The sequence below is a fragment of the Phyllobates terribilis genome, unplaced genomic scaffold (genome assembly GCF_046119375.1).
Source record: "Phyllobates terribilis strain yellow unplaced genomic scaffold, ASM4611937v1 Scaffold_2__4_contigs__length_985480577, whole genome shotgun sequence".
NCBI lineage: Eukaryota > Metazoa > Chordata > Amphibia > Anura > Dendrobatidae > Phyllobates > Phyllobates terribilis.
In genome coordinates, this window is record NW_027362762.1 from 951,756,361 (window position 1) to 951,771,011 (window position 14,651).

Consider the following 14,651-nt stretch of genomic DNA (forward strand, 5'->3'; position numbering starts at 1 on the left):
TCTTGAACACAATGTGACAGCGACTGGTACAGGAGGAGCGAGGACCTTGCCCGTGAGGGCTCACAGTCTACAAGGGATGGGTGAGGATACAGTAGGTGGGGGTAGAGCTGGTCGTGCAGCGGTATTGGTGGAGTGGTGGTTACTGCAGGTTGTAGGCTTGTCGGGAGAGGTGGGTCTTCAGGCTCTTTTTGAAGGTTTCCACGGTCGACGAGAGTCTGATGTGTTGGGTGTAGTGCCGGCGTCCCTGCCCTCTGCTAGGCAGGGACGCTGTTCCCCTCACCGCTCTGCTCCGTGCCCGGCGTCCCTCTCCCGCTCTGCTGGCAGCGCGCGCTCCTTCCCGGCCACTGTGCTTAGGGCGCGCGCCCTCCCTCCCTCTTAAAGGGGCCGCGCGCGCCGTCCTAAGGAGTCCCCGGCCAATGGCCGGAGGACTTTACCATATATAAGGCATCTCCTCCAAAATGGAGGTGCCCGAGCAATGTTGTTGCACCGTTCTACTCTGCTTCAGCCCTCAGGTCCCGTTGCCAGTTACCTGCCAGTTACCTGCCAGATTCCTGCCAGCTTGCTGTCCTAATCCTGCCTGATTTCCTGTTACCTGCCTGCCTGCCTGAGGTCCGACGGTCTGCCTTACAACTCCGGTCAGTCTGTCTAAGGACCAACTTGCCCGCTCACCTGGGAGCGCACATCAGCTACCTGCCTGCTTGCCTGAGGTCCGACGGTCTGCCTTACAACTCCGGTCAGTCTGTCTATGGACCAGCTTGCCCGCTCACCTGGGAGCGCTTCTCCGCTACCTGCCTGCTTGCCTGCCCGGAGGCTCCGCTGTCACGTGCTGTGACCACCAGCTATTCCAGACTCTTGCCCGCTCACCTGGGAGCGCTTCTCCGCTACCTGCCTGCTTGCCTGCCCGGAGGCTCCGCTGTCACGTGCTGTGACCACCAGCTATTCCAGACTCTTGCCCGCTCACCTGGGAGCGCTTCTCCGCTACCTGCCTGCTTGCCTACCTGGAGGCTCCGCCGTCACGTGCTGTGACCACCTGCTATTCCAGAGACTCTCGCTTGCTCACCTGGGAGCACACATCCTCCATCTGCCTTGCTAGCCTACCTGGAGGTTCAGCCATCACAGGTCGTACCTACCCCTTACCTAGAGACTGCCCCGGTCACTTGCCGTGACCTCCAGCCCGTTCTTCCAGAGACTGCCCCTGTCACTTGCCGTGACCTCCAGCCCATTCTTCCAGAGACTGCCCTGATCACTTGCCGTGACCTCCTGCCCGTACACCCAGAGACTGTCCCGGTCACCTGCTGTGACTGCCTGCCTGGTCGCCACCCGCTCCCTTACAAGGACCGCTCCCTTGTATAGTAGCCCAGAGGTTCCGCCTCCCAGACCCGTTACATTGGGGTAGAGAGTTCCAGAGTAGGGGGGAAGCACGGGAGAAATCTTGTATGCGATTGTGGGAAGAGGAGATAAGAGGGGAGTAGAGAAGGAGATCTTGTGAGGATCGGAGGTTGCGTACGGGTATGTAGTGGGAGACTAGGTCAGTGATATATGGAGGAGACAGGTTGTGAATGGCTTTGTTTGTCATGGTTAGGGTTTTGAACTGGAGTCTCTGGGCAATGGGAAGCCAGTGAAGAGATTGACAGAGAGGAGAGGCCGGGGAATAGCGGGGGGACAGGTGGATTAGTCGGGCAGCAGAGTTTAGGATGGATTGGAGGGGTGCGAGAGTGTTGGAAGGGAGGCCACAGAGCAGGAGATTGCAGTAGTCAAGGCGGGAGATGATAAGGGCGTGCACTAGTGTTTTTGCAGATTCATGGTTGAGGAATGTGCGGATCCGGGAGATATTTTTGAGTTGGAGTCTGCAGGAAGTGGAAAGGGCTTAGATATGTGGTTTGAAGGAGAGTTCAGAGTCCAGGGTTACCCCAAGGCAGCGAGCCTGAGGGACTGGGGAGAGTGGGCAGCCATTGACTATGATAGATAGGTCAGTTGGGGGGGTTGAATGAGATGGTGGAAAGATGATGAATTCTGTTTTGTCCAGGTATGTAAACCTTCACAAGCCACTGTAAAAACACATGGTCCGGCAAGCCCACACCACCGGCTACATGCGCCCTGCACAGGCGTGATGGCCTGAGAACACAAGTCCACACACCCAGCCAGGACCCACACTTTCATGTAGCGCGTTGAGGCGTAAAAGGAGATACTACCGCCCCATGCCGTGCTACACATCGATCATAGCCAGGAGCGTTTCAGAAAAAATAAACTTTAAAGATGATAGCCGTGACTAGTCCTGCACCGCCCACGGATGGCTCTTCTCAGCGCTGCTGCAGGTGATTGACTGGTCTCTCCGTATGTACGCACAAGGGAGAAACCTGTCAATCACCTAGTGCGGTGGTGGGAATAGTCCGGTAGTGACCTCTCTGGTTGTTGTCCGCAGCCGGATTTTGAAGGTCTATTTCCTCTGGGGTGATCCTGGCTCTGATTCATGCTGCCCGTGGTCTGGGCAGCAAGAATTAGATGACTGATTCCTTTTAAAGAGCCTTGCCACAAGACTTAGGATGAGGAGCTAAACCAGAAACATCATTTGCAGACATGTGTTTGGGGTGTTTCCTCTCATAAGTGCAAAGCAGGGAATCTGATTTGGCTGGGTGAGAGGTCTCTGACAGGTGGTCTAAGGGGGAACGTTTCTCCTTGTGGAGAGCACAAATCGGCATTGGGATACTTATAGACCCTGTAATGCCCCTCGAAGAATTTTAAATATATAAATAACCTCTTCAGAAAAAAAAGTAGACAGGAACTCTAGCGCCACCCATTGTATCTATTGTATGTCAGGAATTCTCCAGAGAGGGTCAGCGAGTTATCATATCAGATAGGTCTATTTCTCATTCTTTGCCCCTATTTATCAATTCCAAAATATCCGTTTTATGGGCTGGATGCAAATAGTGCACATCTTATTTAAGTGAAGTCTTTACAGGGTGTGGGGAGGGGGCACATACTTTTTTTTTTTTTAAATGAATATGTACAGTATATTGTAATCTCTCCCACTAATCCCTGTCCCCAGAGCTTCCATTTAATTTCCCTATTCTTTCTTAGGGCAGCTACACCATCGCAGATGTTTCCCGGTCGATATCCCTGTCCCCCTTAGGGAAGGATGGGATCATCACACGGAGATTCTAACATACTTTGGAAATTTCCTTGTGGGGCTTTCAGCACCTGATCACCGGAAGGGAAACATTACTGCTCCAGATACACAGATAAAACTAAGGCCGGGAAAAAAATGTCTCCTATAATAGATTACAATGATCCTTTAGTTCAAGATCTATCTATCTAAAAATGGAAAAAATCAGGCGGCACTCCAGTTCAAGGAAAAATTGTGGACTTTAATCCAGCACCAAGTGGTGCAACGCATCGACCTCACAATACGGTCTTTGTCAAGTGCTTGATTTTTTCCATTTATATATTTTGCGTTGGACAATCGCATTACTCAGGAAGTATTGCACCCAAAATCTGCTTAAGTTTGTGCTGCTATCTGTCTTTTCTTTCTATCTATCTATCTATCTATCTATCTATCTATCTATCTATCCATCTCATAGTTATCTGTCTAACTATCTATCCAATATTTAATATATCTCTAAATATCTATCTCATATATATTTATTTATGTATCTATCCATATATCTATCTATCCTCTATCTGTTATCTATCAATTATCCAACTATCATCTTTTATCTATTATATATCTATTATATATCTATCTAGCTATCATCTATCTATTAGCTATCTATTATCTATCTATTATCTATCTGTTATCTATCAATTATGCATCTATCTATCATCTAACTATTATATATTATCTATTATCTATCTATTATCCATCTATTATCTATCATCTATTATCTATCTATCATCTATCTATTATCTATCTATCTATTATTCATCTATTATCTATCTATCATCTATCTATTATATATTATCTATATATTCTCTATCTATCATCTATCTATTATCTATCTATTATCTATCTATTATATATTATCTATTTATTATCTATATATTCTCTATCTATCATCTATTATCTATCTATCTATTATCTATCATCTATCTATCATCTATCTATTATCTATCTATTATCTATCATCTATCTATTATCTATCATATATCTATTATATATTATCTATTTATTATCTATATATTCTCTATCTATCATCTATCTATTATCTATATATTATCTATCTATTATCTATCATATATCTATTATCTATCTATTATCTATCTATCATCTATCTATTATCTATATATTATCTATTATCTATCTATTATCTATCATCTATCTATCTATCTATTATCTATCTATCATCTATATATTATCTATCTATCATCTATCTATCTCTCATTGAGGAGAAATAGACTAGATACAGTTTAGTGTTTGATACATATTACTGATAAAAAAAAAAAACTTAATAAAAACGTAACCTAATATCAAGAGTCCAGGGTATTATTTGTTTCAAATTATCACAGAGCACATTTTGTTATATGTATTTTTTCCTTCATTAAGTTTAGCTTTTGTTTTAGTGTCTTATATTCATCTCATATCGAAGTCGTCCTTTCATTTTATGTTACTATACTCACTTTTACTTATCACAATAAAAAAGCAAGCACCAGAATATGCATAAATTAAAGTGTTCCTATTTCTATTCTTTCCCATTACATGATTCAGTCAGGGGCCTTTTTTTACCTGTCATATAATAATAATAATAATAACGTATTATTTTACATGTTTCATTATTTCTAACAATGTTATTTTATGCTATTTTGCATTTTCTGAAGGTCCAAAGTAAGAAAAAGTTTTCTAAACATTTCTACAGAAAAAGTGTTGTTTTTGTTGTTGTCTATTTAGTGAGACCTTTTTTCAGTGAATAATATTTAATTTACTTGGCTGTTAATTTTTTTTATTTTAAATACATTTTTATAGTGGGAGTTTTTTTTATTTTTAAATATAACCATATGCCCTGCACATAAGAAAACTGCAGAATCCCGCAGTGCCATATAAACACTTTTATGATGTCTGTCCTTTTTGGAGATCTATTTTCGACTGAACGCTATAAAATTGCTGTTCTCAGCCGTTATAATGTTCCAGCAAAGAGCGGCTGACATATCACTGACTGTGGATGGACGGTTTTCACACTTTTTCTGATAATAATCTGTAAGTATAGGCTTGGTCTAAAAATATACAAGACCACCTTATATTTATATATAACAATCCCATATTTTAACCTTTTTATCCTATTTTTTATCTATTTCATCTGTTATTGTACCTTATTTTCCATTTTTTTGTCTAGTATTCTACATTTTTTACATTTTTTATCTACTTTATCCACTATTTTACCTTTTTTCTATTTTTTTATCTATTTTATCTATTCTTTAACCTTTTTTTTCCATTTTTATTTATTTTAATCATTATTTTATCTTTTTTTTATATTTTTTTTATCTATTTTACCTATTTTTCTACTTTTTTTTCCATGTTTTATCTATTTTATCCATTATATTACCTTTTTTTTATTCTATTTTATCCAGTATTCTACTTTTTTTTCCATTTTTTTTAGTTATTTTATCTATTATTCTATTTTTTCCCATTTTTTTCATCTATTTTATCCAGTATTTTACCTTTATTTCTATTTTTTTTTATCTTTATTATTTTTCTTTTTATAACAGATTCCCCCCCCCCACACATACTTTCTGCCTTTTAACTTTCCTGGCTGTCAGTTCTGTTTGAAGGAGAGAAGCAGAAAACACTATTTGATCCAAAAATAAGTATTAAATATCATGAAATGGAAAAGGGTGCTTTTTAATTTATTTAGTTTGCTGTGATATTTTATATTTATTAACCTTATTGATATTAATTGTAAAAAAACCCATAAAAAATAGCAACAAATCAAATTTTAAAATTGACTAAATAAAATAGGAAAATAAAGGAGAAAATTTAAAAAAATGACTTTTTTTTTTACAAATTTTTCAAATTGTAATGTAGTATAAAAAATATAAAAAAAAATTCTAAGCATAATATATATATATTTTTTTACAATTTACAACGAAAAGGAAGACTTATTTTTTACTGCATAGAAAAAAAAATGACATTTTCTGCCCTTTAATTCTCTTTGGAGAAAAGCAGGGCTAAAAACGCAAGATGAGGCGTCCATCTCATAACTCCCAGAATGCTTTGTGAATGACATGAAAAACACAAGGCTTGATGATCCTTCCCTCTCGACCTGTATCCAGATGGCTACCCTGGTATCGATCCGCTGGTAATATATAACATGATGAATGTAGAGGGCTATTTCTGTCACCTTGGATACGGAAACCACCGGCGCTCGCTGATTGAATCCCCTGCCATTATTTTCACTGCAGAAACCGGGTTTTTTTGTTCTTTTTTTTTTCCTTTTTTTTTTTTTTTTTAAATGTATCCTTCTGATATGTTTTTGTACCAAGGTTGCATACATCTGCGACCGGTCTGGCGGACGTATAATTGGGATTTTTGGAACATTGCTTTGAAGGGAGGAAGGTGGGGGGGGGAATAAATAAATAAACGACATTAAAAAGGAACGGACGATAAAAACAGCTAAAATTACAGCGAAGTGGAAGAAACAAATGGAGTTTGGCGGAATTTTCTGCGGCTGGAAGATTAACCCTTTGCTGCAAGCGGAACCAAAGTGAACACAAATGTGTGCGGTGGAGAGATTGTAAAACAGAGGAAGATTGTGGAAGGTTTGAGCGTCGGCACCGAACAACAAGGAGGATGGAGGGAAATAATAATCACAAAAATAGATTGTAGATAGATAGATAGATAGATAGATAGAAGGATAGATAGAAGGATAGATAGAAGATAATAGATAAAAGGATATATCAAGATAGATAGATAAAAGGATAGATAGATAAAAGGATATAGATAGATAGATAGAAGAATAGATAGAAGTTAATAGATAAAAGGATAGCGATAGATAGATGAAAGGATAGAGATAGATAGATAGATAGATAGAATATATATATATATATATATATATATATATATATATATATACACACAGTTGAAACCAGAAGTTTCCATCCACTATATAAAAAGACACATTCATGTTTTTCTCAATATCTGACATAAAATCAGAATAAACCTTTCCCGTTTTAGGTCAGTTAGGATTACCATAATTTTTAATATTTGCCAAATACCAGAATAATGAGAGAGAGAAAATGTTTAAGGCATTTTTATTACTTACTGCAAAGTCAAAAGTTTAAATACAGTAAGATTACTATGCCTTTAAACAATTCTGGACTGCCCATATTATGACGTCATGTGTTTGGAAGCTTCTGATAGGTTTTTTGCAACATTTGAGTTCATTACAGACACACCTGTGGATGTATTTTAATGCACACCTGAAACACACTGCTTCTTTAAGATGCATCATGGGAAAGTCTAAAGAAATCAGCCAAGATATCAGGAAAAGAATTGTGGACTTGCACAAATCTGGCTCATCTTTGGGTACAATTTCAAGATACCTGAAGGTGCCTCGTTCATGTACGCAAGTACAAACAAGATGGGAATGTCTAGCCATCATACCGCTCAGGAAGGAGACGGGTTCTGTGTCCCAGAGATGAATGTGCTTTGGTCCGACATGTGCATATCAACCCAAGGACAAAAGCAAAAGACCTTGTGAAGATGATGGCGGAAGCTGGTAAGATTGTGTCAATAACCACAGTTAAACGAGTACTGTATCAACATGGGCTGAATGGCCACTCTGCCAGGAAGAAGCCATTACTCCAAAAGAAACATAAAAAATCCAGATTAATGTTTGCAAATGCACACAGGAACAAAGACATTCATTTTTGGAGACATGTCATGTGGTCTGATGAAACTAAAATTTAACTTTTTGGGCATAATAACCATCAATATGTTTGGAAGAAAAAGGGAGAAGCTTGGAAGCTTAAAAGCACCATCCCAACTGTGAAACACGGCGGTGGCAGTATCATGTTGTGGGGTTGTTTTGCTGCAGGAGGGACTGATGCACTTCACAAAATAGATGGCATCATGAGAAAAGAATATTATGTGGCAATACTGAAGCAACATCTCAAGACATCAGCCAGGAAGTTAAAGCTTGGGCGGAAATGGGTCTTCCAAATGGACAATGACCCGAAGCATACTGCCAAAATGGTAACAAAGTGGCTTAAGGATAACAAAGTCAATGTTTTGGAGTGGCCATCACAAAGCCCTTATATCAATCCTATTGAAAATTTATGGGCAAAGCTGAAAAGGCAGGTGCGAGCAAGGTGACAACGGGAGGGAAGAATAGATAAACCTAAAGCTGGCTGTGTCACTGGTATTGGCACCCTTTACATTAATTTAGTATGGAAACAACAAAAGATGGTGGTAAATAACAATAGATATTCACCTGTGATTAATTGTCGGTGCCCATGTGACATGAATTAGCCATTGAATGATGACTTCAGTGTTTTAAAAAGTCACATGGTAGGCTCTTTTCACAATGGTGAAGACAAAGGAGCTGTCTGAGGACATCAGAACTGCTATTATTAGCAAATGCAAGACTTCCAAAGGGTATAAGGCCATCTCCAAAGACCTTGATATCCCAGTTTCAACAGTGCACAATGCTATTAAGAAGTATGCCAAGCATAGAGCCGTCAAGAACCTCCCTGGACGCGGGGGAAAGATGAAAATTGACAAGAGATGTCTTCGAAGGTTGGTACGAATGGTGGAAAAAACACCACGTCAAACATCCAAAGACCTGAGGGCCAACCTGGAACAGTCTGGGGTCATGGTTTGAACAAGTACCATACACTGCACACTAAACTAAGCAGAGCTTTATGGGCGAAGGCCAAGGAAGAAACCATTGCTGAAAAAAAGACATAAAAAGGAACAACTGATCGTTGCCAAAGAGTACCTTGACAAACCACAATGCTTCTGGAAAAATATTCTGTGGACAGATGAAACAAAAATAAAGCTTTTTTGGCAATTCAAAGCAACAGTTTGCTTACAGTCAGTTTGTTTACAGATGGCGCAATGAAGCTTATAAGGAAAAGAACACCTTACTAACAGGTAAGCATGGTGGAGGATCCATAATGCTGTGGGATAGGGGTTGCTTTGCTGCGTCAGGTACTGGAGGCCTTGACCGTATCACAGGAATCATGAAATCAGAGAATTATCAAGAGATTTTAGAGCAAAATGTCCTACCCAGTGTAAGAAAACTCGATTTGAGTCGAAGATCATGAGTCCTCCACCAAGACAATGACCCAAAGCACACATCCAGAAGTACACAGGAATGGTTGGAAAAGATAAAATGGACTGTTTCAAAATGGCCAGCAATGAATCCTGACCTCAATCCCATTAAAATCTTTGGGGTGAGCTGAAATCTGCCAATGGGAAAAAAAACCCTGCAAACATTCAAGAGCTCGAACAAACTGCAAAGGAAGAGTGGGAGAAAACTCCAGCTGAGAAGTGCAAGAAGCTTATAGAAACGTCTGGAGGCCGTCAGCAATGCCAAAGGGTGTGCAACCAAGTATTAATTAGGGGGGCAACCAAGTATTAATTAGGGGTGCCTTTATTGCTGCATGCGCTGTTTATTCTGTTTCTTCCTTGAAATTGCAACATGGAATTAGAAAAACAATGTTTTATTGTTTTATTACTTTGGACCACTAATTAAAAAATCCTGAGGATATAACTTTGGAACATTTCCATTTATTTCTGAAGATACTGTACAGTCTATGAAAAAAATGAAAGGGTGCCAATAATGGTGAGCAGCGCTGTAGATGGTAGACAATAGATGGATATAGATATGTCTGACACTGCACATTTCCCCTGTGATTTGTGCAGTGTCTCGTGAGTCACTCACTATAGATTACAGCAGACATCTGTCCGTATCTCAGATAATTATTAATAATTACATTATTATAATCTATATAAACACTTTCCGCGTTCACACTTCGCTCTTTCCCATGGACTGCCCATCATTTTTTGGACAATATAATGCCGGGATAAACACAAGGCGATGAACATGAATGGCCGCTGCCACTTTTATCTGTAAAGCAAAGATGTGTTTCCATGGTAACTGCTGATGCTGTGGAGGGCAGAGGGCCAGGTCACCGGTGACCACCACATGCTGCCTCAACACATTATTACAGAGCACCCCTATGTATATAATGAGCAGATTTATGGGACTGACATTGTTACCCATAGCAACCAATTACAGCACTGCTTTCATTTTAGCAGAGCAGTTTAAGATATGAGAGCTGTGATATGATTGGTTGTTGTGACAACCATGTGACTATGACACATCATATAGTTTGCAGGTCTGCGGTTTGCTTTGTGACTGCTGCAATGTGTAAACAAACTCCATGTAGAGTTGTTCCAGATTTGGGCCCAGAGCCTCAGTCTGCTCCCTACTGAGCCTCCGTCACATATCATAGGCTTAGATACTTGGCCCAGCAGACAGTATCACATATCATAGGCTTAGACACTTGGCTCAGCAGACAGTATCACATATCATAGGCTTAGATACTTGGCCCAGCAGACAGTATCACATATCATAGGCTTAGATACTTGGCCCAGCAGACAGTATCACATATAATAGGCTTAGACACTTGGCTCAGCAGACAGTATCACATATCATAGGCTTAGATACTTGGCCCAGCAGACAGTATCACATATCATAGGCTTAGACACTTGGCTCAGCAGACAGTATCACATATCATAGGCTTAGATACTTGGCTCAGCAGACAGTATCACATATCATAGGCTTAGATACTTGGCCCAGCAGACAGTATCACATATCATAGGCTTAGATACTTGGCCCAGCAGACAGTATCACATATCATAGGCTTAGATACTCGGCTCAGCAGACAGTATCACATATCATAGACTTAGATACTCAGCTCAGCAGACAGTATCATATATCATAGGCTTAGATACTTGGCTCAGTAGACAGTATCACACAGGATAGGATTAGATACACAGCTCAGCAGACAGTATCATATCATAGGCTTAGGTACTCAACTCAGCAGACAGTATCACATATTATAAGCTTAGATACTCAGCTCAGTACCCATACTCCCAATCTTACAAGAAGAAAAAGAGGGACAGATCATGTGGCAGGTGACCACAAGTATGCTAATCGTATACATGCTGTCATGTGACTGCCCACTCACACCGGGAAAACCTGGGAAGAGCGGCAGTGCATATATATTTTAGTACATAGAGGTGCACTGGTATCTGAGCTGTATCTCTATGTACCAGTTCAATGTGTCCATAAAGAAGAAGAACATCATCTAAATTCTCCAGGGAAGTCCAGACGTCAGGAAAAACAGAGTGTTAATCAGTGAACACAGACAGATAGTACCCCAAGGTCCTGAGTTGGAGGAGGAGCATCTGAGCCTGTATGGAGGAGACACGTAGGCATCACCATGCTACAGAGATGGAGCCAGGACAGTTCCTCCTGGAACAGCGGAACACCTCCATCAATTTGGCCTTGTCCCCCTGGATCCAGGACGATTGGAAGATATGAGTTACCCTCATGATAGGATTAGATACACAGCTCGGCAGACAGTATCACACATGATAAGCTTAGATACACAGGCTCAGTTGACAGTATCACCCTCAAAAGGATTAGATACATCCTTATTCCTGTAAAACATTCATTTTCTGAATTGTACAGATATTTGACATTCACATTTGCATTTGCAGCCTCTCCATGGTCTCGGACGCGTACACAGAGAGCATCTTCATGGAACCAATACACCTATCATCCGCAGTGGCCGCCAAGAAGATTATAAGCGAAGGTAACGTCAGCGAACCTCCTAGAAAGGAGGAGAATTGCGTCCACTGCTTGTGTATGGATGGAGGGGGTGTAGATGATAGATAGATAGATAGATAGATAGATAGATAGATAGATGATAGATAGATAGATGATAGATAGATAGATAGATAGATGATAGATAGATGATAGATAGATGATAGATAGATAGATAGATAGATAGATAGATGATAGATAGATGATAGATAATACATAGATAATAGATAGATAATAGATAGATGATAGATAGATAATAGATAGATAATAGATAGGTAATAGATAGATAATAGATAGATGATAGATAATAGATAGATGATAGATAATAGATATATAATAGATAATAGATAGATGATAGATAGATAATAGATAGATGATAGATAATAGATAGATAATAGATGATAGATAATAGATAGATAATAGATAGATAATAGATAGATGATAGATATATAATAGATAGATGATAGATAATAGACAGATGATAGATAATTGATAGATAATAGATAATAGATAGATGATAGATAATACATAGAGAATTGATAGATGATAGATAATAGATAATTGATAGATAATAGATAGATAATAGATAAATAGATAGATGATAGATAGATATATAATAGATAATAGATATATAATAGATAGATGATAGATAATAGATAGATAGATGATAGATAATAGATAGATGATAGATAGATAATAGATAGATAATGTATATATAATAGATAGATAATAGATATATAATAGATGATAGATATATAATAGATAGATGATAGATAATAGATAGATAGATAATATATAGATAATAGATAGATGATAGATAGATGATAGATAATAGATATATAATAGATGATAGATATATAATAGATGATAGATATATAATAGATAGATGATAGATAATAGATAGATGATAGATAATTGATAGATAATAGATAGATGATAGATAATAGATAGATGATAGATAGACGATAGATAATAGATAATAGATAGATGATAGATAGATAATAGATAGATGATAGATAATAGATAGATGATAGATAATAGATAATTGATAGATAATAGATAGATAATAGATAGATGATAGATAATAGATAGATAATAGATAGATGATAGATAGATATTGTAACGGGTCTGGGAGGTGGAACCTCTGAGCAACTATACAAGGGGGCGGTCCTTGTAAGGAAGCGGGTGGCTCCCAGGGAAGACGGGCAGGTAGTCACGGCAAGTGACAGGGACAGTCTCTGGGTAGAAGGACAGCAGGCAGGTGGCTGGTGAGCGCTCCCAGGTGAGCGGGCAAGAGTCTCTTGACTGGCAGGTGGTCACGGCAAGTGACGGCAGAACCTCCAGGTAGGCTAGCAGGCAGGTAGCAGGTGAGCGCTCCCAGGTGAGCGGGCAAGAGTCTCTGGACAGGCAGGTGGTCACGGCAAGTGACGGCAGAGCCTCCAGGTAGGCTAGCAGGCAGGTAGCAGGTGAGCGCTCCCAGGTGAGCGGGCAGGCTGGTCCATAGACAGACTGACAGGTGTCGGAAGGCAGACCGTCGGACCGCAGGCTTGCAAGCAGGTAAACGGATATCAGGCAGGTATCAAGCAGGAATCTGGCAGGTGACTGGCAGGTAACAGGCAGGAATAAGGCAGGTAACTGGCAGGTAACAGGCAGGAATCTGGCAGGTGACTGGCAGGTAACTGGTAACGGGACCTGAGGGCTGAAGCAGAGTGAAGGCTTTGCAACAACATTGCTCGGGCACCTCCATTTTGGAGGAGGTGCCTTATATATGGTGAAGTCCTCCGGCCATTGGCCGGGGACTCCTTAGGACGGCGCGCACGGCCCCTTTAAGAGAGGGGGAGCGCGTGCGCGCACGCCCTAAGCACCGTGTCCGGGAAGCAGCGCACGCTGCCAGCAGAGCGGGAGGAGGACGCCGGGCACGGAGCGGAGAGGTGAGGGGAACAGCGTCCCTGCCTAGCAGGAGGCAGGGACGCCGACGCTACAGATATATAATAGATAATAGATATATAATAGATAGATGATAGATAATAGATAGATAATAGATAGATAATAGATAGATGATAGATAATAGATAGATAATATATAGATAATAGATAGATGATAGATAATAGATATATAACAGATAGATAATAGATATATAATAGATAATAGATATATAATAGATATATGATAGATAATAGATAGATGATAGATAATAGATAGATAGATAATAGATATATAATAGATAATATATAGATAATAGATAGATGATAGATAGATGATAGATAATAGATGATAGATAATAGATAGATGATAGATAATAGATATATAACAGATAGATAATAGATGATAGATAGATAATAGATAGATGATAGATAATAGATATATAATAGATGATAGATATATAATAGATAGATGATAGATAATAGATAGATAATAGATAGATAATAGATAGATGATAGATAATAGATAGATAATAGATAGATGATAGATAATAGATAGATAATAGATAGATGATAGATAATAGATATATAACAGATAGATAATAGATATATAATAGATGATAGATATATAATAGATAGATGATAGATATATAATAGATAGATAATAGATAGATGATAGATAATAGATGATAGATAATAGATAGATGATAGATAGATAATAGATAGATAATAGATAGATAATAGATAGATAATAGATATATAATAGATAGATGATAGATAGATTATAGATAATAGATAGATAATAGATAGATGATAGATAATAGATGATAGATAATAGATAGATGATAGATAGATAATAGATAGATAATAGATAGATAATAGATGATAGATAATAGATAGA

General features: G+C 39.1%; 1 protein-coding gene across 1 annotated transcript in view; it reads left to right on the top strand.

Moving 5' to 3' along the window:
- The window catches only part of STYXL2 (serine/threonine/tyrosine interacting like 2), a 130,962-nt gene that overhangs the window by 78,595 nt on the left and 37,716 nt on the right, over window positions 1-14,651 (top strand). The window contains exon 3 of the mRNA XM_073668557.1: window positions 11,723-11,817. Coding sequence (XP_073524658.1) covers window positions 11,723-11,817 — 95 coding nt within the window. The remainder of the gene's footprint in view (window positions 1-11,722; window positions 11,818-14,651) is intronic.